The sequence below is a fragment of the Oncorhynchus kisutch genome, linkage group LG27, assembly GCF_002021735.2.
Source record: "Oncorhynchus kisutch isolate 150728-3 linkage group LG27, Okis_V2, whole genome shotgun sequence".
Taxonomy (NCBI): Eukaryota; Metazoa; Chordata; class Actinopteri; order Salmoniformes; family Salmonidae; genus Oncorhynchus; species Oncorhynchus kisutch.
The window spans coordinates 13,131,880-13,157,874 of record NC_034200.2 but is presented as its reverse complement, the minus strand read 5'-3'; the positions used below and the strand labels follow the sequence as shown (position 1 = coordinate 13,157,874).

The 25,995-nt window shown below is 46.2% G+C and overlaps 1 protein-coding gene across 2 annotated transcripts in view; it reads left to right on the top strand.

Annotated features, from left to right (window-relative positions):
• The window catches only part of LOC109871514 (GREB1-like protein), a 46,701-nt gene extending 22,717 nt beyond the window's left edge, over positions 1-23,984 (top strand). Inside the window, exons 10-33 of one of the 2 annotated variants that reach the window (XM_031806978.1) lie at positions 199-324; positions 999-1,136; positions 1,327-1,512; positions 4,731-5,030; positions 5,259-5,387; positions 5,750-5,884; positions 6,065-6,262; positions 6,458-6,638; positions 6,915-7,107; positions 7,374-7,507; positions 11,938-12,280; positions 13,442-13,557; positions 13,677-13,921; positions 14,100-14,674; positions 14,978-15,080; positions 15,210-15,365; positions 15,558-15,697; positions 16,068-16,229; positions 16,965-17,169; positions 18,313-18,478; positions 19,312-19,681; positions 19,809-20,009; positions 20,596-20,734; positions 21,019-23,984. In XM_031806978.1, coding sequence (XP_031662838.1) covers positions 199-324; positions 999-1,136; positions 1,327-1,512; positions 4,731-5,030; positions 5,259-5,387; positions 5,750-5,884; positions 6,065-6,262; positions 6,458-6,638; positions 6,915-7,107; positions 7,374-7,507; positions 11,938-12,280; positions 13,442-13,557; positions 13,677-13,921; positions 14,100-14,674; positions 14,978-15,080; positions 15,210-15,365; positions 15,558-15,697; positions 16,068-16,229; positions 16,965-17,169; positions 18,313-18,478; positions 19,312-19,681; positions 19,809-20,009; positions 20,596-20,734; positions 21,019-21,182 — 4,805 coding nt within the window. In that variant the 3' untranslated portion in view covers positions 21,183-23,984. The remainder of the gene's footprint in view (positions 1-198; positions 325-998; positions 1,137-1,326; positions 1,513-4,730; positions 5,031-5,258; positions 5,388-5,749; positions 5,885-6,064; positions 6,263-6,457; positions 6,639-6,914; positions 7,108-7,373; positions 7,508-11,937; positions 12,281-13,441; positions 13,558-13,676; positions 13,922-14,099; positions 14,675-14,977; positions 15,081-15,209; positions 15,366-15,557; positions 15,698-16,067; positions 16,230-16,964; positions 17,170-18,312; positions 18,479-19,311; positions 19,682-19,808; positions 20,010-20,595; positions 20,735-21,018) is intronic. The other variant, XM_031806977.1, reaches the window with a different exon arrangement.
• The last annotated feature ends 2,011 nt before the right edge of the window (positions 23,985-25,995 follow it).

Genomic DNA, 25,995 nt, shown 5'->3' with positions numbered 1-25,995 from the left:
TTATTCCAAATCTTAGTTTCTGAAATATGAAGTAGAATGTAGTAGAATTGCTCATAGGTCACCATTGTAGAAGCCCTCTGAATTATTTTGAGAACCCAGACTCCGTGAACCCAGACCCCTTTTGAGAACCCAGACCCATATTCTGCAGTTACAACATGAATGAATGTTCATGTTTCTCTTGTATTGTTTTCTGTCCAGTTTCCTCTGCCATGATCTCAGGCCCGCCCAAAAAGCGCCACCGCGGTTGGCACCCTAACCCCCTGGTGCCAGTCCCCCCTACAGCCGTCCCTGTGTCCGCCATCCGACCCATCGTCTGCTCCCCAGGTCTGGCACAGAGCTTTTGATAATGTTTCGCTGTTTATTTACATAGGGACACATTCATTTACAACACTGAAAAGGCAACAGTTAGATGAATTGCACCATCACACCACAGCGTATGCTTAATGTCCAGAGCGTGTCCTGAATAGATACAGCCCTAGTAGACTTTGTTTCATGAGGAATTCTTTGAAATGTCATGCACCACCTGCATTCTTGGGAAAAAAAATGGTGATATCTAGAACCTAAAAGTGTTCTTTGGCTGTTCCCATAGTTTGAAGAACCCTTTTTGTTCCAGGTAAAACCCCTTTGGGTTCAATGTAGAACCCTTTTGATAAAAACAAAACAAAAAAAAGAGTGCACTCTAGCCCCAGACATTGTGAATACGTGTGTGTGTGTGTGTGTGTGTGAGAGAGAGAGTGCGTGTTAGATCTGACGTTGATTATTACATTGACCTTGCTTTTCGGGAGAAGGAAGGACAAAAGGTCCATGAAATGCTCTGTTGTCAGGGGTGATTCATTCAGCATCTCCATGGAGATAGGTTAGTGCAGATCTGAGCAGAGGCTGAAAGAGTGGGTACAAATTATCTTTACGAATTAGAAAGGTCCTGATTTCCAGGATCTGCTTAATGTGCAGCAGTTTTGTAATCACAGTATTAACATGGTATGTCTATTTCTGAACAGGCTCTGTGCTGGCCATGCCCACTCCTCAGCTGCCTGTAGCAGGTGTCCTTCAGCCCCAACCCGTCACTGCTGGAGAGACTGTCATCGTCCCTGACAACCTGCTCAACACATCAGGAGTCCGTCCTGTTATCCTCATTGGTAAATCCTCCTCATAAAACTGTATTCTCAATTTTAAAGACACTTGTACTGTACCAGGATGTGATTTAGAGAAAAGAAAGAAAGACACACTCTATATAACTCCAAATTATTTAATGAAGCAACATTTCAGGACACAGTGTCTTCCTCAGGGTATATGATTGACTGACTGATTCTGGTGTTTGGTTTGCAGGGCATGGCACATTACCATACTTCTATGGGAACGTGGGGGACATTGTGGTGAGCCCTCTGCTGGTGAGCTGCTATAAGGGCAACCAGTTGACTGAGAAGACACTGGCCAGCCTGGGACTGACTGGCAGCCAACTACTCAGTGTGGAGACCATGATCCTCCTCACCCTGCAGTACCTTGCACGGCTAGGTAAAGGCTTCAAAAGACTCAAACACACACACACACACACACACACACACACACACACACACGTTACATATGGAGGGCTTATTTAAAAAAAGTTTAATCAGACATTGAGGCTAATCGTTAAGAGGCTGAGCTAAGCCAAAGCCTGGTTGTTTTAAAGTTTGGTATCACTTATGAGGTAGTTTGGTAACACTGATGAGGTAGTTTGGTAACACTGATGAGGTAGTTTGGTAACACTGATGAGGTAGTTGGACCCCGCTCCCCCGTTGTAACTCAAAGTGCTCCATTAGCTGCTGCTGCTGCACTTGCTTTCACTAATGCACTTTAGTGGCTCCAAATAGCTAGCATGACCGTGAGTTGCTAAGAACTGTAATTTACTATGCTTCTCAGAGTTATGACTGAAGAAGGACATGGATAATTTGAATCTAGCTGTTTTTTTCTGTCTGTCGGCAGGACAGAATGGCAGAGTCCGGGGGGGGGGGGGTTGTTAACAACAGCTAGTGTGCAATCTCTAATATTAAGGAAGGGTCTGGATTCTGCTCGCCTGAGTTAGAATACCTCATAAGCTGTAGACCATACTATTTACTGTCTGTATTTCTCGTAGGTGTCTATTTACGACCACAGACTGATGCTGGCACTAAGGCCCCACTCAATGAGCTGGGCACGGCACATAAGAAAATGCTCATCCAGTGGTGGAGCTTCCAGGGGCTGGTGATTTTAATGCAGGAAAACTGAAATCCCTTTTACCTCATTTCTACCAGAATGTCACCTGTGTAACTAGAGGGATACAAATTGTAGATCACCCTGCCCTCCATTTGGCAAATCGGAAAAGACGTCTATCCTTCTGATTCCTGATTACAAGCAAAAACTCAAACAGGAAGTACCAGTGACGCGCTCAATACGTAAAGTGGTCCGATGAAGCAGATGCTAAGCTACAGGACTGTTTCGCTAGCACAGACTGGAATATGTTCCAGGATTCATCCGATGGCTTTGAGGAGTTTACCACATCAGTCACCGGCTTCATTAATAAGTGCATCTACGACATTGTCCTCACAATGACCATACTTACTTATCCCAACCAGAAGCCATGGATTACAGGCAACATCCACACTGAGCTAAAGGTTAGAGCTGCTGCTTTCAAGGAGCGGGACACTAATCCGGACACTTATAAGAAATCCTGCTATGCCCTCCAACGAAACAGGCACAGCGTCATTACAGGACTAAGATCGAATTCTACTACACTGGCTCTGACGCTCGTCGGATGTGGCAGGGCTTGTAAACTATCACGGAATACAAAGGAAAATCCAGCCAAGAGCTGCCCAGTGACGCGAGTCTACTAGACAAGATAAATATCTTCTATTCTCGATTCGAGGCTGGCAACACTTAACCATGTGTGAGAGCACCAGCTGTTCCGTACAATTATATGATCACACTCCCCGTAGCCAATGTGATAAAGACCTTTAAACAGGTTAACATTCACAAGGCCGCAGGGCCAGATGGATTAGCAGGAAGCATACTCAGAGCATGAGCTGACCAGCTGGCAAGTGTCTTCACTGACATTTTCAACCTCTCTCTGACCCAGTCTGTAATACCTACATATTTCAAGCTAATCACCTTAGTCCTTATGCCTAAGTACGCCAAGGTAACCTGACTACAGCCCCGTAGCACTCACATCTGTAGCCATGAAATGCTTTGAAATGCTGGTCATGGCTCACATCAACAACATCATCCCAGAAACCCTGGACCCACTCTAATTTCCGTACCGCCCCAACAGATCTACAGATGATGCGATCTCTATTGCTCTCCACAATGCCTTTTCCCACCTGGACAAAAGGAACCCCTACGTGAGAAGGACATTCATTGACTACAGCTCAGCGTCCAACACCATAGTGCCCTCTAAGCACATCACTAAGCTAAGGACCCTGGAACTGAACCTCTCCCTCTTCAACTGGGTCCGGGACTACCTGATGGTCCACCCCCAGGCAGTAAAGGGTAGGCAACAAGACATCTGCTACGCTGACCCTCAAGAAGGAGGCAGAGTGCGTGGCCGCGCACGAGTCCAACACCATCATCAAGTTTGCCTACGACACAACGGTGGTAGGCCTGATTACCGACGACGATGAGACAGCCATAGGGAGGAGGCCAGGATAGCAACCTCTCCCTCAATGTTGGCAAGACAAAGGCGCTTTTCGTGGACTACAGGAAACGGTGGGCCGCACACGCCCCCATTCACATCGGCGGGGCTGTAGTAAAGCGGGTCGAGAGCTTCAAGTTCCTCAGTGTCCACATCACTAAAGACCTATCATGGTAAAAAGAAAAAACTCCATAAAACAGTCATGAAGAGGGCACGACAACACCTCTTCCCCCTCAGGAGGTTGAAAAGATTTAGCATTGGCCCCATAGCTGCACCATTGAGAGCATCTTGACTGGCAGCATCTTGACTGGTATGGCAACCTCTCGGCATCTGACCGCGAGTTCACACAGAGGGTAGTTTGTACGGCCCAGTACATCACTGGGGGCGAACTCCCTGCCATTCAGGACCTCTATACCAGGTAGTGTCAGAGGAATGCCCTAAAAATGTTTAAAGACTCCAGCCACCCAAGTCATAGACCATTCTCTCTGCTCCCGCACAGCAAGTGGTACCAAAGTGCAAAGACTGTTACCAAACGGCTCCTGAACAGCTTCTACCCCCAAGCTATAAGACTGCTGAACAGTTCATCAAATGGCTACCCGGATTATTTACCTTGACCCCCTTTGTTATTTATTTCTTTACCTTTATTGTTTTGCATTGGCTCTATGCACACTCACTAGACTCTACCCACACACTCACACATACTACACTGACACTCTAACACACGCATATTGACACCCCACCACACACTGATTGCCTCGTCACTTTTACCCTTACACACAGGTACATACAATACTGTATTACCTCAATTACCTCATACAAAAACCCATTGACTCAATACTGGTACTCCTTGTATATATCCTTGTTTTTGTTGTGTTACTATTTCCTTTTTTATTTAGCAAATATTTGTCTTAATTTTTAACTCTGCACAGTTGAGAATGGGCTCTGCACTGTTGAGAAATTAGATTTGATTGTCTTGTTCACATTGTAAAAACATAACGGCATCATCCCCCGCAAAACACAGCAAGTAGACATGGAAAACTGTTTCTTTCCTCTCTTCACCTCTCCTCTCCTTCCCTCCCCACTCCAGGTTCGGAGCAGATCCCTCTGAGGGAGGAGTTTGAGCAGATCGTGCTGAAGGCCATGTTAGTTTGTCCTGGAGGTCCCTCCATCTCTCCGGCCCAGCTGCCCTGGCTGGCCCGCCTGGAGGCCAGTGTCTCTGGGGGCAGTGTCCAGGTCCTGGTCACCTACAACTCCCTGGGAGAAGGCATCTCTGAGTCCCTGCGCTCGCTCTGTGACGGTCCGCCCTACCAGCAGTGCCTGCCCACCTACGTGGTTATAGTGTGTACCTCCAAGATGAGCGGCAACGAGTTCTGTGTGCTTGCCCTGGGTGAGTGTTCCTCCATACAGCTTGTACACTATGATACGTAGATGTGGTGTGTCTGTATTTTTATAGCATGCTAAAGGGATTAATTACAGTAGGTGAGCCTTGCCTGTGACCTTAAGACTTGTGTAAGCTCCCAGAGCTAATGCCTAGGCTTTAGCTCTGCGGGCTAGCACAGTCGTACGGCGCAAAGGAGACTCGGGCTCGTTCAGACTCGTCTGTATGGTCTTACAGGGAAGTACCAGGCACGAGCGCTAGCCGAGGGAATGCTCACCACCAATGAGTTCCTGAAGGAGATCAGCTACGAGCTCATAACAGGGAAAGTCAGTGTCCTGGCGTCACACTTCAAAACCACCTCACTCGGTGAGTATACCAGATGCCTGGGGACACGACATCAATGGGAAACACTCAAAGGTCATTTCTAAGGAGGAAAAGTAATGATTTAGGGTAGCCCAATGAATCAATCAATCAATCAAACAAACATGAGCTGTGTTACAAAGGCATCAAGGACAATGGCACATATTTACCTTCCTAAATGCCGACTCGCCCATTCCAGCTAGGCAGTCACAGGACTGAAACGAGACACTGTGCCACAAACAGACAGACATCAATATTTGATGAGTAGATTTTGTTTCTGTAGCTGCTGTGTGTGTGTGTGTGTGTGTCTCTGTGTGTGTGTGTCTCTGTGTCTGACTGGTGGTGGCCTGCTATGCTGTTGTTTCCAGGGGACAACCTGGACAAGCAGCTGGTGCGTATCCAGCGGAGACGGAAGGGCCATGTCATCCAGCCCTTCCAGGGCGATGTCACTGACCACATCCACTCCCAGGATGCAGCCACCATGGTGCCACCCTCTGAGTCAGGTGAGGCACGGCCTCTGTCTGGCCCCTCTTCTGACCCTTCCTCCTCTTTCTGCTGGAGACTCTGACGCTATTTAGCTCCTGGATGGATAGATATGATAAGAAGCTACAGTATATACTATATACTTGGCTCTAAGTTTCCAGTATGATGACATGTGTCCCCCCCCTCCCTCACCCCTCCAGAGCTGCTGAGTGAGATGTTTCAGATCCACCCTCCCCAGCTCAATGTAGCCAGGAGCCTGCTCTCCCAGGTGTGCTCCATAGCAGACTCAGGCAGCCAGAGTCTGGACCTGGGACGCTTTCGCAAGGTGGACTTCCTGGTTCTGGTCCCTCCGTCCCACATCCTGGTGAACCAGACTGCTCAACGCATCCGACAATCAGGTACTCATGATTAGGATCGAAAGGCCGCACTGGGCAATACTACAATGGGTGAATAAAAATAATTTCTAGTTGGTTGTGAACAAGAGGACCATGTCAAGACTATCTCTACCTGTTTTTTTTGTGTTTTTTTTTTACAAGGTTTCTTAGTTACTTGCGTTGGACTTTTTGTAATCTCTTTCTGCCCGTCTCTAAAAGGAGTGCTAGTGGACCTGGGTATAGAGGATGCGTCCTCAGCCCACCAGAGGTCCGACAAGTATGTGGTGCGTCTCGACGGAGACGTCCACGGCAAGATGGAGAACTTCATGAGGAAGGTCAAACAGAACCCCTACACCTTGTTTGTCCTCATCCACGACAACTCCCACGTGGACCTGACCAGGTAACACACACACACGCATGTCGAACACACACACACACATTTGAGTATTGAAATTGTGCCGCCGACACTTGGTTCTGACAGATGTAGTAACTGAAAACATTGATACGGTTAGAAGGTCTGTCCTCGGCTGCGCAGTGTACTGAATAAGAACAGAACAGCCCAAGCCAAGACAGAACAAGACAGAGAAGAGCAGAAGCTTCTTTTTAGTCATACATATAGAACAGGACAGAACAAGTTTCCCCAAAGGAAACCTCTTTTGTTTCCTCCTCTGTGTAGTGCCCTGTCTGGTTCGGTGTGCCACGGGGAGCTTCAGGGTCTGGCTGACAGGGTGGTAAACTGCCAGGAGGTTCTGGAGGCTATGAATCTGCTGGTGCTGCAGGTCAGCTGCTTCCCATTCACCCTGCAGACACGACAGTCCCGCATCAGCGTCCACAACGAGGTGCACTGGCCAGCCAACACCGACAGCTTGGTGAGTGGCCCTGCGCAGTGGTTCATCTCTGTCACCTGGTGGCAGCTATATGGAATTACATGTACATTATTTGAGTAATTTTTTAGCTTTTGTACAATTTGGGGGGAGTGCCAAGATGGAGGCACTTTGGCTTCAACACAGCTCCCCCCCTATTGGTGTCTAGTGTATATATAAATTATTGGTCAGCCATGTAGATGTAACTAATAGACAGAGAGATTAGTCAATTTGCTCAGACAGCAGCTGATGTTCCTGTGTTCCACCCATAGGGGGAGCTGTCTCCTAAGGACCTGGTGTACTTTGGCCTGAGGGACTACAGCAGCTCTCTGCAGTGGGGGGTGGCCAGTCCCATCCTGCGCTGTGACGACGCATTCGAGAAGATGATCAACACACTGCTGGAGAGGTCAGTCAGTCACTCGGGGTCAGGGTTTGGGGCTCATAAAATCTCTAAGGGTGTTTTAACCTCTCTGGATTAGGCGGGACACTTGCGTCCCACCTGGCCAAAAGCCAGGGAAAATGCAGAGCGCCAAATTCCAAATAAATTACTATAAAAATCAAACTTTCATTAAATCACATGCAAGATAACAAATTAAAGCTACACTTGTTGTGAATCCAGCCAACATGTCAGATTTCAAAAAGGCTTTTCGGCAAAAGCATAAGATGCTATTATCTGATGATAGCACAACAGTAAACAATGAGAGAGTAGCATATTTCAACCATGCAGGCACGACACAAAACGCAGAAATAAAATATAAATCATGCCTTACCTTTGACGAGCTTCTTTTGTTGGCACTCCAATATGTCCCATAAACATCGGAAATGGGCCTTTTTGTTCAAAATATATATCCAAAATGTCAATTTTTGGCACGTTTGATCCAGAAAAACAATGGCTCCAACTTGACCAACGTCACTACAAAATATCTCAAAGGTTACCTGTAAACTTTGCCAAAACATTTCAAACTACCTTTGTAATACAACTTTAGGTATTTTTAAACGTAAATAATCGATAAAATTGAGGACAGGATGATCTGTGTTCAATACAAAAAGAAAACAAACTGACGCTACTTTTCTGGTCACGTGCCTCTCTGACTGTCCACTTCAAGTGACTCTCATTCAAGATGGCTGTACTTCTTATTACACAAAGGAAAAACCTCAACCAATTTCTAAAGACTGGTGACATCCAGTAGAAGCGGTAGGAACTCCAAGCAAGTCCCTTAGAAATCTGGTTTCCCAATGAAAATTAATTGAAAAGACCGTGACCTCAACAACAACAAAAAATCTGAATGGTTTGTCCTTGGGGTTTTGCCTGCTACATAAGTTCTGTTATACTCACAGACATGATTCAAACAGTTTTAGAAACTTCAGTGTTCTTTCCAAATCTACCAATAATATGCATATCTTATCTTCTGGGGATGAGTAGCAGGCAGTTGAATTTGGGCATGCTATTCATCCAAAAGTGAAATTGCTGCCCCCTATCCCGAAGAATATAGTCCTCTTCAGTGGAGGCTGGTGGGAGGAGCTAGTTGAGGACAGGCTCATTGTAATTACTGGAATGGAACAAATGGAACGGAGTCAATGTTTTCCGTATGTTTTATGTGTTTGATACTATCCATTACAGGCATTACAATGAGCCCGTCCTCCTATAGCCCCTCCTACCAGCCTCCACTGGTCCTCTTTAAAAGAACCGATCTCAGTCCTCTTTAAAGTGAACTCTGGGGTATAAAAAAAAAGCTCAAGAACTCAGTTCTCTTTGTATTCACACTGCCCTTGCCTTTGAATGAGGGCACCTGGACATTTTGCCAGTTCACTTATTTTTGTTGTCCGAGTCCCCTTTGCATTCATATTGCTATGTTTTGAAAGGAACCCAGATCTTTTTCAAACATTCACTCAATGCACTTTTTTTCCGTGAACCTGCACATCATCATCTTCTCTCTTTCGTGACACCGATGTCAGGGGTTATGGCAGGGGAAACGTTGTTCCAATAGTCTAGTGTGTGGTGCGGGAATAATGACAAGGGAACCTGGGAAGTGTTGTGTTCACATATCCTTCAAAAAGGGAACCAGACTGTGAACCTAAATCGAGGTGGTCTCAGTTCAGTTTGCTTCAGGGGCTCTTTGTTTTATTATTATATATATATATATATTTTGTCATTTATACCCCCTTTTTTGCTTCCAAATTTTGTGATTACGATCTTGTCTCATCGCTGCAACTCCCCAACGGGCTCGGGAGAGGCGAAGGTCGAGTCATGCGTCCTCCGAAACATGACCCGCCTGTTATTATGTGTATGTGAATAACTCACATCGGAGAGTTTGGTAAACTGCAAGCATAATCCTTTCCTCGGGTATAACATGTTACAGGTCATGACATCCTAATCAGACACTCATAATGCACCTGTTTATATAACCTAGATAAGTGCCCCACTAGTGCCATCTCTGAGTTGGCATTATGCCCATTATCTTAACATCTTCCTTTCCATTTTGATAGCTCAGTGAAAATACCTATTTACATTATCAACATTTTATTTTTATAAGATTTAATTTTTATTGTTCATCTCTTAAGGGACATTGCCCCTTAGGTATGGGGACTGTCTTCCCAGTCTCCCCTTATGGCCCTCCTGTGCCCTATGCTCTCCTGAACTGGGCGTATGTCCTTCCGTTTCCTTCGATACTTTCGTCCCTTTACTTCCACTTCATATGACCTTGCGCTGACGTGCCCTATGCGTGTGCCAAGACTCCATGTGACATCTCTGGCGTGAGGTGACAGGAGAACTCTGACAGCTTGGCCTTGTTTTATTACAGGCAGATTGTTTTGCATGCTGGTCATAGTAATGTTTTGACCTGTCCTGATCTGCATGTTTGTGTGCCTGAACATCCCCAATTACCTTTGGTGCGAGGAGCTTGGGAGCTGTTGGCAACAGAGAGCGGGTGCGTCTAGACATTAAGCTCTGTACAGGACTGCTGCCGAAGCACAGGCTAAATGGCTTGCCACACATAGCCTTTGTGACGCGAGTCGTTGCTATTTTCACTGCTGACTCCGCCTTTACCATTACTCTGACTGTGGTAGGGTGAGGAGGTCACATGATGGAACTCCCAGGTTTTTGCAAGCAAGGAAGAGTCTTGACTCGTGAACTGTGGCCCATTATCCGGTACTACACCACTGTCAGGTATGCCATATATGCTAAACTGCTGCTTTACAACAGCCAATGATGCAAGCGGCTGTTGTGTCAATCACTTTCTCCACCGCCCAAAAAAATCTGAATAGTAGTCCACTACAATCGGAAAAGGAACGTGAACAGATCCATTCCCTCTTTAGGACGTGCTGGTACGTCATGTGGGTGCAGCGTTTCCTTTTGCTGCTTAGGTAGATGAGCATTACATATGCTGCACACAGCCACAAAATGTTACATTTCTTGGGTAATGTTGGGCCAGAATACTGAGTCTCTGGGTTTCCTGAGACTGGCTTCGACCTCTGGGTGCCCTGCATGGATACGAGAGAGAATCGTCGGGTGTAGAGTTCGTGGCACTACCACCCTGTCGCCTTTGTAGATGACCTCTTCACTGCATTGTGAGTTCGTCTCTGTCCAGTAGTCCCTCACCAGGATGGGCGGACTCTCTCTTGTGTCCAGCCAGCCTCTTAAAATCTTCCCTTGTGTCACGTGTGCTCCTTCTCCAGCCTCTGGGTCACCAGGCTGCTCGTTAGAGCGCACACCTGTCACCAGCGTTAGACGCATAATGGACTCACCTGGACTCTACTATCACCTCCTTGACTACCTGCCCTTTAAATGTCACTCGCTCTGGTTTCTTCCCCAGTCATCATTGTTCCTGTTTCATGTCGGTGCGCTGTTTGTGTTTTGTGTTCACTTGTTTCTTTTATTTATTCAAACATTGACTCCCTGAACTTGCTTCCCTACTCCCAGCGCACATCGTTACACCGTGTCTGCGGGGCGATGATTTGATCAGTAGCATGGTTCACATCTTCAAACTGAGTGGCATGGCTCTGGTCTCCGATTGGAGGCGTGGGTTCAAATCCCAGTTCTGACACCATGTTATTATCTGTATGCGAATGACTCACATCGGAGAGTTTGGTAAACTGCAAGCATAATCCTTTCCTTTCAAGTTACAGGTTTGTTTATATATCCTAGATAGGTGCCCCACTAGCTTCATCTCTGGGTTGGCATTATGCCCATTATCTTAACACGGCCAAACCGCGCTTCTTAACCCCCCTTCGCTTAACCCAGAAGCCAGCTGCACCAATGTGTAGGAGGAAACACCGCTCAACTGACGACCAAAGTCAGCCTGCAGGTGCCCGGTCCACAAGGAGTCGCTAGAGCGCGATGAGCCAAGTAAAGTCCCCCTGGCCAAAGCCTCCCCTAAACCCAGAAGACGCTGGGCCAATTGTGAGCCGCCCTATAGGACTCCCGGTCACAGCCGGTAGTGACCCCGCAACACTGCAATGCAGTGCCTTAGACCGCTGCACCACTCGGGAGGCCTCTCTGGGGGCTCTTTTGAAGGGTCTGAGTTCCTTTGGAGTGTTCACGCTGTACAAAAAGTTAAGCGAATCACGCGTTCACAAAAATTGTCTGAAACGGACCTAAGGAGGTTTAGGGACTTCTTCTCTCTCACACACTCGCTGTCATAAAAGTCAAACATATATATATGCACACACACACCTTTCATTTTTATTTTATTTCTTACATATCAACAATTTTTAAAAGTTCAAGATCATCAGAAAGCCCCTGCTTGACCAGCTCCCCAAAAAGCTGCTCAACCAGTTCCCCTGGACACCAAACCTGCCTTGACACATCTAACACCACCTCTCCTCTCCTGGTTGCAGACACCCCCATCTGCACAGCATGGTGATCAGGAGCTACCTGTTGATCCAGCAGTACACTGAAGCCATGATGGCTCTGACCTCCTCACCTTCACTACGGGATCACATCACCCCGGAGACCCTGGCCATGGTGGAGGATCTGATCAGTGCCCCGGGCCGGGAGGGGACCAAGGGCCGGGGCCACATGCTGCTGGTCCGGGTGCCCTCTCTGCAGCTGGCCATGCTGGCCCGGGAGCGCCTGGAGGACGTCAGGGACAAGCTGGGTCTTCAATTCTGCTTTGCTGTGCTGCTGGGAAGCCCTGCCACCGAGCTCAGCCTTCCACGACACTTCGCTAACCGACTCAGGGTAAGACGAGAGGTCAGGAGGGAGGGCAGGGTGGCCAATTTGTATTTGCCTATTCTTACATCTTAAAGGCCCAGTGCAGTCAAAAATGTGATTTCCAGTGTTTTATATTTATTTCCACACTATGAGGTTGGAATAATACTGTGAAATTGTGAAAATGATGATAAGAGCTGTTTGAAAAGACCACCTGAAATTTCAGCCAGTTTTGGTGGGTTGGCGTTTTAGCCTGCCTGGTGACATCAGTTAGTTAATAGCACAATAAGAAAGAAAATTCCAAACTTCTCTGCCATTAACTTCTAGTTTTCAGTTTTCCACTCCACCACTCAAAGGCCTAGAAAAATTCTTGCTTGAGAAATTGCTCTTTCCCAAGAAGCTATACAGTGCCTTGCGAAAGGATTCGGCCCCCTTGAACTTTGCGACCTTTTGCCACATTTCAGGCTTCAAACATAAAGATATAAAACTGTATTTTTTTGTGAAGAATCAACAACAAGTGGGACACAATCATGAAGTGGAACGACATTTATTGGATATTTCAAACTTTTTTAACAAATCAAAAACTGAAAAATTGGGCGTGCAAAATTATTCATCCCCTTTACTTTCAGTGCAGCAAACTCTCTCCAGAAGTTCAGTGAGGATCTCTGAATGATCCAATGTTGACCTAAATGACTAATGATGATAAATACAATCCACCTGTGTGTAATCAAGTCTCCGTATAAATGCACCTGCACTGTGATAGTCTCAGAGGTCCGTTAAAAGCGCAGAGAGCATCATGAAGAACAAGGAACACACCAGGCAGGTCCGAGATACTGTTGTGAAGAAGTTTGAAGCCGGATTTGGATACAAAAAGATTTCCCAAGCTTTAAACATCCCAAGAAGCACTGTGCAAGCGATAATATTGAAATGGATTTTCCCTTTTTTTTTGGGGGGGGGGGTCATTTTAATTGAAAACAATCACAATTAAACAAGTACTTAATTGTTACCCAGAAATTATTTGATATTGAGATGACCTTGAACACCACCCCTCTCTATGAAAGAAGTGGTTTGATGAAGATGTCTTTAAAAAAATGTCATCATATCAACGACTTTCATCAGACTGAGACGTAACAACCTGGTTTTAATTTGGCTCCGAAACATTTCTAATTGTGTGTTGTGTTGTTTCGACAGGCCTGGCGGGGCTGTGAAATTGAAGACTGGGTCCCTCACACCTATGAGGATCTGGAGGGTCTTCCTTGCATTGTCATCCTCACTGGAAAAGACCCTCTAGGAGAAACCTTTCCAAGGTACGACTGACATGACAGCATCTACATCTGCCGTAGAAGGTGCATCGTCAATTGGATTGACTTTGTAGAATCGATTAAAATCCTCCACCTCAGCTTTATACTGGATCTTTCCCCCGTAGGTCCCTGAAGTACTGTGACCTGCGTCTGATCGACTCCAGCTACCTGACGCGTACGGCCCTGGAGCAGGAGGTGGGTCTGGCCTGCTCTTACGTGTCCCTGAGGGTGGTAAAGGAGCCCTGCAGGTCCATGGCCCCCAAGGACCCAGAGACAGACAAGACCAGTGGCCCTCAGGACCCAGACCTAGAGCTGCACATGGACCTGGAGAGGCCCCAGAGCAACAGCAGCGCTGCTACCAGAGGCCCCGGTAGGTCGCTGGACAAGAGACCCAACATGTTTAGGAAATGGGGACGAGATGATTGTTGTAAGGGTTTAGAATACTGCGTAGTGATGGTGTTACAGTTGTGTTTATGAAATCATTTTGAAATACTGTACTATGAGTCTGAACTCTCTCTCTCACCGTCCCATGCCTCTCCCTTCCTCAGGCTCTCTGGCGGAGAACAGAGTCAGCTCCTCTGACATCCCTGACTCCTCCCAGAAGCCCTCCACCTCCTCCTGCCCCCCCGGAGGCAAGACGGGCAGCATCATGATGGAAGACGGGACTGGCACGACCTCAACATCCCCCCGCCGGGTCAAACAGGAGTGTGACTCCCTGGGCAGTGCCACTTCCCGCCCTTCCAATGCCCCTCCCTCTTTCTGCTCCTCCTCCTCCTCTTCCTCCTCCCCCTCCACCTCTTCGACCCAGCACCCCAGCCAGTCTACGCAATGCGGCCGGGGCAGCAAGTCGCCTCGGGTCTCTCCCCGGACTGTCATCCTGTCGCGCGCGGCCTACAACCTCCTGGCTGGAGAATCTGGGAGCCAGCTGAGCTCCTTCTCCCTGCTGCCTCACGCCGATGTGGGCTGGAGCAGCCCGCTGAGGCCCCTCTTCACCCCTAACTTACAAGGGTCAGAGCAGAGCCTCTTCTACAGACAGTGGACCGTAGCCAGGCAACATCATGCCGACCACGAGGCCCCCCCAGGGCCACACCCACGACGCCTGCTGCTCAGCGGGCCCCCACAGGTTAGAGACCGTGCACATATTAACATATCACCTCTTGTCTATATCAATGACAGCTTCTCTCCTGTACAAGTCATGCATCGTATTCTAGAGCGGCATGCTGATATTCATTTTCCTCACTTATTCCTCTTCAACCAAGAGAATATCGACCTAGTTGTATGGAGTCCTAAGAGGCGATTGTGTATAATGACGGTATTCGAATGGATACCGCAGATTGAGTGGCAATGGCTGCATGCAATGAGTGTCAGTGGTAAAAACCAGATAGGTTGTGATCGGTTGAACAACTCTGTTTTGTCACTCTGATAGGTGGGGAAGACGGGTGCCTACCTGCAGTTTCTACGCATCCTGTTCCGTATGTTGATTAGACTGCTTGAGGTGGATGTGTATGATGAAGAGGAGCTGGAGGAAGGTGAGGAGAGCAGGATCCCCTAGTTAATACTTTATCTGTCTGTTCCTCTTTCTCTCTCATTTTCTCTCATACTGTCTTAGTCGAGAAACTGAGGCTGATGTCAATGTATGTTGTATCGTTCTCTTCTAGCGATGACGGATATGTCCGAGGCCACACCCCCAGCCAGCACCCAGTGGCCAGACATTGAGGAGTTCCTCAAACTGCCCTTCGACCTCCTCCCCAGAGACCCTAAGTTCAGGAGGGCCAGCGCTGTTTACAGTTACAAGATGCCAAAGGGCTTGAAAGGTTAGCAGAAATAAACTCGTATTCCCATCCCTGTCATTGTAGGAGGAAGCTGCCCTTGTTTCCCTGATTCAGGGTCAGATATTGCTGCGCCTTCTACCTCGACTTCTACCTCAAGCTTCACTGTCTATGTATATTGTACATGCAGCTTTGTCCCATAGCATATGGGTATAACTGTAATGTTTGTCCACGCAGATCCTAAACTGGAAGGAGAGAGCAAAATGCCTGTGAAGAGGGAAACGGTGTCGATACGGCTGAGTATGTTCGCAGCCCACAATGCATTTCACCATTGTGATCAGTGTCACCATTACTGTAAAGCCAGCCCAGCCACACAGGTGAGTACACAGGGAGGGAAAAGAGCCTTGTACAGTATTTAGATATTAATAAACGGCCCTGGGAAGGAAAGGGTAGCTAGTTTGTCATTGTGAAGAGATAATTTGTCTCAAGGGAGAACTTGATTTATTGGCTTAACGCCTATTGCTGCGTTGTTTGGTATCAAGCCCCTCCCCCCTTTTCTAAACCTATCGAAAAACCACCGTCCAGCTTGTAGAACGACTGGTGTGCTGAGCGGGTCAGCCTTTTGTGCTGAGACGTGTGCTGACCGGTGCAGCTCTGTCTGTACTAGAAGTGTACATGTGTGTAATAATGTGTGTTGTGCGTGTGTAATGTGTGCGCAACCATGTGCGTGGTTGTGTTTGTGTTCAGCTGTCGGAGTGCACATTCCACGCCTTCACGTTCTGCTCGTCCATGCTGGGAGAGGAGGTGCAGCTCCACTTCATCATCCCCAAGGCCAAGGAGCAGCACTTTATCTTCAGCCAGCAGGGCAGTCACCTGGAGAGCATGAGGCTGCCCCTCATCGCTGCTAAGGTAAAGGGTGATGGGGGGTATCAGTGGGGATTGGGGGAAAACCTTGAGACAGCCCTCGAGTTCTAAGAATGTTTTTTTATTTGATTTTTTAACCGTTATTTTACCAGGTAAGTTGACTGAGAACACATTCTCATTTACAGCAACGACCTGGGGAATAGTTACAGGGGAGAGGAGGGGGGATGAATGAGCCAATTGTAAACGGTGGATGATTAGCTGAACGTGATGGTTTGAGGGTCAGATTAGGAATTTAGCCAGGACACCGGGGTTAACACCCCTTCTCTTACGATAATTGCCATGGGATATTTAATGACCTCAGAGAGTCAGGGCACCTGTTTTAAAGTCCCATCCGAAAGACAGCACCCTACACAGGGCAGTGTCCCCAATCATGTTGTGCCCAAGATGAATGTTATCAATATTGACAAGGAATGTTCTCATCCTTCAGCTTCTGTAATCAGTAGTGCATTCTATGTGCTTAAATGAAATAGTGCCATAAGCAACACAGGCACATACATCATCATGTTACAAGGAGTTGCCACATTTCACACACAGCGCGAACTATGCACCTATGTGTCTCTCGTTCGCTCACTTCAGTTGTTTGATGCTACTAGGCCCTAGCCTAGTGGAACCAGCCTGATCTCGCCATAGCTCAGCGTTCAGTCTGCTTGATCAGGCTACCTGCACCGTAGCCTGCTGCACTATGCGTCTTCAACTACAGCACTCCTTCTCCCATCCCAGGACCTCAGTCTGTTGAAAAGTCCCATTTTCACCCCGACCACGGGGCGCCAGGAGCACGGCCTTCTCAACATCTTCCACGCCATGGAAGGCACCGCCCACCTCCACATCCTGGTGGTCAAGCAGTACGAGATGCACCACTACAGGAAATACTGGCCCAACCACATCCTGCTGGTGCTTCCTGCCATGTTCAACAGTGCAGGAGTTGGTGAGTGTTTGGGCACCTGGGTATAGTTTCCCCTAGGTACATATCTAGGATCAGCTTCTCCTCCCTCAATCCTAACCTTAACCATTAGTGGGGAAAATACGAAACTGACCCAAAATCAGCGTCTCGGAAACTTTGCTCTACTCCGAGTGTCTGGCAATCAGTCATTTAAATAGGTTAACTAATTTTATTGGTTTATTATCCTCAATCCTGCTTGGAGAGTTGCAGTACTACAGGTTTTTGTCCCAGCATAGTGCTCAGTAAGGTGTTTCCCTGCTGAGCGGTAGCACTGAGGCCCATAGTCGTTTGTGATAAACCACTCAACAAAGAAACCATAGAGTTGCCTTGCGATGTATAAACTATATTTAGGCATTGGTTTAATTATACACAAATGTATTTTACATTCTTAGTTTGCCCAGTAGCTTATCTCTCTCTGATGATAATGATGCATCTACAGCAGTCTGTGTGAAAGAGATATACTGTGTCTATATTGCTATCTGTTGAGTAAAGCATGTTTGGACACATTACTATAGTAGGTACTTGAGATTTGAATATGGCAGGAACCAAAAGGGAAGGGCCTGGCCAATGAGAACACCAGCAGGCCAGTAGTCTGATATTTGGGTCCACCATTTAGGTGTGTAGTCTTTCTGGATGGACCAATAGTGTTGCAGTACAACAAGCACATGCCAGGTGCAGTAATAGGGGCATTGGGTAAAGGCTGACCAACAAAGTAAAACTTGGAATTCAGAATTCCAATTCAGAATTCTGAATTGGAATTCAATTCAGAAGTTCAGACTGTCATGTGAGTTGGAGCTTTAGAGTTGGAGGTGAAACTCTGTGGTAGAGTTCTTGGGTCAGTGGTTGGCTAATGTTTTTCTACTGTGACCAAACAAGCTGTAACTATGGCCCACTTAAAGCTGTTGGAATTGACCTTGGTCATAACTAGACACCAGCCTTTTTCCTGGTCAGGTCATGTGGACAGGCAAATAAATGAAATATCAGTGGGTCTCCACCAGCATATGTACTGTATCATTATAGTGTCCCAAATGGCACCCTATTCTCTGTATAGTGCACTACTTTTGACCAGAGCAATCACTGTCTGGGATGCAACCGCTGTCAGGAACATTACTGTCATATCTGTCCCAGGGGCGGCTCGGTTCATGATCAAGGAGCTGTCGTACCACAACCTGGAGCTGGAGAGGAACCGTCTGGAAGAGCAGGGGATCAAGAGGCAGGAAGTCTGGCCCTTTATAGTCATGATGGATGACTCCTGTGTGCTCTGGAACTCACACCAACCCCAGGACAGCAGCAGGTATGGGTTACAACAGACCCAGCAAACCAAAACAGGTTCTGAACATTCTCAGAACATTTATTAGGTTGCCCCAAAAAGTTCTAATAACCCCAAAATTGTCCAGTTGTGCTGATTAATATATAATGTTTGTATAAAACATTCACCTGGTGTTGTAAGAACGTTCCCAGTGTAACGGTTGTCGTCCTCTACTGAGGAGGAGTAGGAAATATCGGACCAATATGCAGCGTGGTAAGTGTTCGTCATATTTATTTAATGAACACAGAAGACAAGCGAATAAAGAAAAAACGAAACAGTCCCGAATGGTGAAAAACACTGAAACGGAAAATTACCACCCACAAACAAAAGTGGGAAAACAGGCTGCCTAAGTATGGTTCTCAATCAGAGACAACGATTGACAGCTGCCTCTGATTGGGAACCATACCAGACCAAACACATAGAAATGTAAACACAAGAACAAAACATAGAATGCCCACCCCAACTCACGCCCTGACCAACCTAAAATAGAGACATACAAAAGGAACTAAGGTCAGGACGTGACACCCAGAACATAAATATATATATTTCAATGTTTTTGGGATGTTATCAACCTAATGTAAGATAAAACCCTAACTGGAACTTAATGGGAAAGTTAGCTAATGTCCTGGCAATGTTCCCGGTTTGCTGGGGGAAACTGACACATGCACTCACACAAAAAACACCCCAGAAGGAGTCCAATTATTGGTCCATGGCTATCCATCAGCAATGAATTCTCAGAAAGAACCGTATATATCTGGACTCCTTTATCAACAACAATACTAATATCTGTCTCCCCCGCTCTTCCCTGTCTCCCTCAGTGATATGGCAGACACCGGGCCCAGTCTGACCAACGTGTCTTTAAAGACGGTGCTGCAGCACATGGAGGCCACTCCTAAGATCTCCATGTATGCCGTGTGCGGGGCCCGCAAGTGGAGCAGTGCCCTGGCCCGCCGCCTGCCAGCCCTGCCCTTCTCCCGATGCCACCTTCATGACTTTGTCATGCTCAACGTTGAGCTGACGCAGAACGTCCAGTACGACCTCAACAGGTACAGTTGTGAGGAGGTGGATTTCAACCTGAGAGCCAACAGCAGTGGTCTGCTGCTCTGTCGCTTCAACCACTTCAGCTTGATGAAGAAACAAATTCTCTTTGGAGGACACAAGGACTTCCTGGTCAAACCCAAACTCATCGTGAGTGTCCTGCTCCTCCTTTTTCTACCTCACCTCCTGGTCTGAGATATATATATATATATATATATAGTGTGTGTGTAGTCTGAAACAGTCAGTCATCCTAACGCCTTCCCTGCTCCCCCTCTAGGTGATGGAGAGCCCAACCCCCATCAGCCCATCCCAGTACATCTGTGCCCCAGACAGTGAACACACCCTCCTGGCCGCCCCGGCTCAGTTCCTCCTGGAGAAGTTTCTCCAGAGCTGCAGCCACAGACTGTTCCCCAAGGCAGTACAGAACAGTAGCAACCCCGTGCTGTCCATAGACAGCTACCTCAACATAGGCCCTGAGGTAAGATCCAACCCATAGACAGCTACCTCAATATAGGCCCTGAGGTAAGATCCAACCCATAGACAGCTACCTCAATATAGGCCATGAGGTAAGATCCAACCCATAGACGGCTACCTCAATATAGGCCATGAGGTAAGATCCAACCCCTAGACAGCTACCTCAATATAGGCCCTGAGGTAAGATCCAACCCCTAGACAGCTACCTCAATATAGGCCATGAGGTAAGATCCAACCCCTAGACAGCTACTGTACCTCAACATAAGCCCTGAGGTAAGATCCAACCCATAGACAGCTGATGTACCTCAACACAGGTCATGAAGTATGCAGCAACTCAGTGCTGTCCATAGACGGCTACCGCAACATAGGCTTTCCATGAGGTACGAGCTGAGCTAGTCTGGTGGGGAGAATGTGAAAATCTTGATATTCATGTGTCCAAATCATGCATTGATTTTCTGCTAAATAGATTCATGTAAAAAAAAATCAGCCCAGCGCAGGTTTACAGTGAGAACAGATCCCACAAACTGTTTCCATGATTAAAAGTCCCGACTGAGATGGCGGAGACGTGACTGTGCTTTCTGCATCCCCAGGTGTCAGTGTGCTACGTCAACTCCCGACCACACTCCACTAACATGGAACACCAGGGTCTGGTCTTCAGCGGCCTGCTGCTCTACCTGTGTGACTCCTTTGTCGTCTCTGACCTCCTCAAGGAGTTCAGCTTCCTCAAAGGTAACTGATGCTACTTCAATGGTTTTTTTTTTTGCCCTTATGTGATGTTAAGTGTAACGTCATCTCGAGTTGCTAAACCATAACCAATATTGGGAGGTTAAGTCAATGTAATGTATGTGAAGCCAAGGGTTATTCATCTCCAATTAAATTAACTTCATTGATGCCATTTTTCGGATTTGTTCTATATTGCAATGCATGCATATACAGCAGGAAAACCATAGCACATTTCTGATTGGTTCCCTGACCTATGGCCTCTGACCCCTCACCCCTGACCCTGTCCATAGGTGCCACGTTGTGTGTGATCTGCCAGGACCGTAACTCCCTGCGTCAGACCATCGTACGGCTGGAGCTGGAGGACAAGTGGCAGTTTCGTCTGCGGGATGAGTTCCAGACAGCCAACTGCAGTGAAGACCGGCCCCTTTACTTTCTCACAGGACGCCATGTTTGACCCTGAGACTGCTGCCAGACCTGCCCAAATGGCCCTTCTGTTCCCATCCACCCATACCAGACAGAAGGATACACACTAACCACTGATCTCAGACCAGTTAACAATCACGACGATTCCCTGTCTGTTAGGGGGATACAACCACTGTTCTCAGATCTGTTTGGCCGACCTCCTGTCACACAGACCCTGATCACGCAGGAGTATAACATCTGTTCTCAGACCAGTTAACAATCATAATGATGTCAGGAGATCAGAGAGCAGTATTGGGGCACATCAAGGCCAAATAGCCCAAAAAATGGACACGTGGCCGTCATCAATGTGGATGTGATGTCTTCTCCTCCTACAGTATGAGCTCCTCCACAACGCTGCGCTATGTTTGGAACAGAAGTGGTTGGACAGTGAGTTTTAACTCAGACTTGTGTTGGGGTCTGTCCCTAATCTGAGCCTGATTCAAATTCAAAGACTTTACTGTGCAAAAATCGGCATTGTCAGTGAACTTCTGGATATGTTGACGTATTTCTTGCTGCAAAAAGGGACTCTCGTCATCGATAATGGGACTTATTCAAAGACTGTAAACGTGGCGCTGTGGCGAACACAGCTCTTGTCGGGATGTTCCGTCACGGACATACGCTTTATCTCAGGGTTTTGAAGGGAGAGGCAGCAACGAGTTGCCCGTCGCTAAAGGAAAACGACGGCTTTTCTCTCGTCTTCAGTGTCAAGTGTTGTTACTTATTACCCATTGTAATGTTGTTGATACCCCTGATATGAGCCACAAAAGACATCCACATCTGCACCTTGCCTCCTCTACTCTACTCTCGCTAAAATCTAGTGTAAATATTATAGATTCTGGAGTGTATTAGAACTCTATCATCAAGGTCTAGTATATCCATTTCTATGCTACTCAGTCAGGGGAAAAAGCATCTAGTTGATATCTAAGCCACTGTGTAGTGTACAGTCCTGTCCACTTACATTTGACTGGCAAGCCACCGTAAGGGATCCTGTTGCTCTTGTGCCTTCATATTGCAACATGTTGTCCCAAACTGAACTGTTCCTATGACAATGTCTTTTTGATCATCTAACTGAGCCAATCAAATGGAGCGAGGGAGAGCAGGAAGAGACCTGTTGACCAATCAGTTAGCTCTAAGGGCTTGATGCTCAGATACAAAGTACAATTCTATTTCATGTTATGCGGAGGATGTATATATCCCGGTAGCTCCCACTACTAGATGAGGATGCTATAGAAAGAGCAAAGCTTCAGTGGCACCTCTATCTATCTTGCTATTGACTGTGCCTGTGGCCTTGTTTATGATTGTAATAGTACTCAGTGATCTGTTCTCTGTGCCTGATAGTATAGATAGATGGCTTAGGCCTCCCCATATACCTTAATTCATCCAGTCAACTGACTTACAGTTGCAGGGTTTTCACACGAAACTATGGATAATCAGAGAGTGGGCGTGGACTGCTGTCATCAGATGAATACTGTAGGTCAATTCATCTTCCTGAAAGCAGGTAGGAATGGTTTTTATATGTTACTGCACTGGGTCATCCAAAGAATATGCCTTATTAAGTGATGTTGTTACATAGATCACTCATTTGCAGTGAAGGGTAATATTGTAATAAGTCTTACAATGGAGAGGCCAATCCAATTGAAGAAATTGTGACGAAACATCTGTCCGGTTGGGGTTTAAGAGGTTACGTTGGATTTGAGGACAACTGTCTGTTGTTAAAAGCTTTGTTTACATGATTAATATATTCAATCAACCCCGTTACGGCTCGCGGAGGGTTTCTGACCATTTTTGTTTGTTTGTATTGTGTCACGTTTAGCGGTAATGTTTGGGTGTCATGATGATGGCTTTCTGTCTGCATTTTTTTTGTGTTTGCCAGCCAAGGCGCAAAGAATCTACCTAAGATTTTATCCTCTTACCGCGTTCGTTTCCCTGGCTTTTCTCATGTCAGATGATTCTCATAATTTTTTTGAAAATCATGTCCTTTACATGAGAGATTCTTATTTATTTGAACAAGCATTTTGGACTGATAATCATAAGGAAGTGTAATAATAATATTGATTGCATGCTGACTGAGCGAGCTCAAATCAAGAAAGCGTAGCCTCTTCTGAAAACCATTGACGAAGGCTTTGCACAAGACCAAGAGCTCTTGAGTCTTATCTACTGAATGTTGAGGGGTAGGAAATGTGAACTTGCACTATACAACTTGCCAGCAACAACAACCAAAAAAGTATTGATCATTGTCATCAAAACTGTACGGGGTAAATGATGAACAAAGACACTGAGAAAATATTGATGACACTATCAGTAAAGACAGACAGTGTTGATTGATTCATCGGATTGATTGATGATCAGACACTTCGATATTGATCATACCCTTTTGACCCATAGAATGTGTCTTGTTTGTAGATAATTAGATGAACACATACAGTAACTTATGCAATTTGCTTCTCACAATCTTCACTGAAGTATTATCTGTTGTGGGTATTTTAAGTGTCTTGCTAAAGATTTGGCGATCCAACCCATGGTAGGCTTGGCCACAGAGTCATCTACCTCATGTTGACCATTGCGGTTGTTCAATATGTGGGCGGTGAACATTTGACTTTAGGGAAACATGCTTTTGTTGTTGGAATTTCTGAATGTAATAAAGTGACATTACAATAAACTAGGGAGTTGTGACAATGTTTTGTTTTAAGGTGAACTGTGCTCACATTAAACAAATTCAATGAACGGGTGCTACAAAAGGTGGATCCATCTGTTTGTTATATTGCTCGATTAAAAAGCACAAGTTTACTTCCTCTCTCCTGCGTAGCATTCTTGTTTTTAAAGTAAACCCCCGAGGCTACGTTTTCGAATAATCTGTTCCTTACAAAAGGCTTGTAGTTTGGTAACAGTTTTTTTTTTTTTTTGTCGTCAATCTATCCCATAACCTTTTTCAACCTTTTACAATGACCCTCTAGTGGTATTCAAAGTTTGAGAGTTGTATTTTAATAACTAATTCTATGGTCAACCCATGTACTGCAATACGCTATTTATAAGCCATGGGAGGTAGTATTTGGACATGGGTGTTTGATTCACCTCCAACACCAGTATGGTGTAACACCAGGTTATATGTCATTCCACGTCTACAGAGTAAATGTAACTTCTATGGAAATGTAACACCATTATGGGGTGTACAGTGGGGCAAAAAAGTATTTAGTCAGCCACCAATTGTGCAAGTTCTCCCACTTAAAAAGATGAGAGGCCTGTAATTTTCATCATAGGTACACTTCAACTATGACAGACAAAACGAGAAAAGAAATCCAGAAAATCACATTGTAGGATTTTTTATACATTTATTTGCAAATTATGGTGGGAAATAAGTATTTGGTCAATAACAAAAGTTTATCTCAATACTTTGTTATATACCCTTTGTTGGCAATGACAGAGGTCAAACGTTTTCTGTAAGTCTTAACAAGGTTTTCACACACTGTTGCTGGTATTTTGGCCCATTCCTCCATGCAGATCTCCTCTAGAGCAGTGATGCTTTGGGGGTGTTGCTGGGCAACACGGACTTTCAACTCCCTCCAAAGATTTTCTATGGGGTTGAGCTCTGGAGACTGGCTAGGCCACTCCAGGACCTTAATGCTTTTTACGAAGCCACTCCTTCGTTGCCCGGGCGGTGTGTTTGGGATCATTGTCACGCTGAAAGACCCAGCCACGTTTCATCTTCAATGCCCTTGCTGATGGAAGGAGGTTTTCACTCAAAATCTCACGATATATGGCCCCATTGATTCTTTCCTCTACACGGATCAGTCATCCTGGTCCCTTTGTAGAAAAACATCCCCAAAGCATGATGTTTCCACCCCCATGCTTCACAGTAGGTATGGTGTTCTTTGGATGCAACTCAGCATTCTTTGTCCTCCAAACACGACGAGTTGAGTTTTTACCAAAAGGTTCTATTTTTGTTTGATCTGACCATATGACATTCTCCCAGACTTCTTCTGGATCATCCAAATGCTCTCTAGCAAACTTCAGACGGGCCTGGACATGTACTGGCTTAAGCAGGGGGACACGTCTGGCACTGCAGGATTTGAGTCCCTGGCGACGTAGTGTGTTACTGATGGTAGGCTTTGTTACTTTGATCCCAGCTCTCTGCAGGTCATTCACTAGGTCCCCCCGTGTGGTTCTGGGATTTTTGCTCACCGTTCTTGTGATCATTTTGACCCCACGGTGTGAAATCTTGCGTGGAGCCCCAGATCGAGGGAGATTATCAGGGTCTTGTATGTCTTCCATTTCCTAATAATTGCTCCCACAGTTGATTTCTTCAAACCAAGCTGCTTACCTATTGCAGATTCAATCTTCCCAGCCTGGTGCAGGCCTACAATTTGGTTTCTGGTGTCCTTTGACAGCTCTTTGGTCTTGGCCATAGTGGAGTTTGGAGTGTGACTGTTTGAGGTTGTGGACAGGTGTCTTTTATACTGATAAGTTCAAACAGGTGCCATTAATACAGGTAACGAGTGGAAGACAGAGGAGCTTCTTAAAGAAGAAGTTACAGGTCTGTGAGAGCCAGAAATCTTGCTTGTTTGTAGGTGACCAAATACTTATTTTCCACCATAATTTGCAAATAAATTCATTAAAAATCCTACAATGTGATTTTCTGAATTTTTTCCTCTCATTTTGTCTGTCATAGTTGAAGTGTACCTATGACAAAAATGTATCTTTTTAAGTGGGAGAACTTGCACAATTGGTGGCTGACTAAATACTTTTTTCCCCCACTATCTCACTAACGGTTGCTATAAATCCAGCCACTTACAGATCGGATTAGTTTA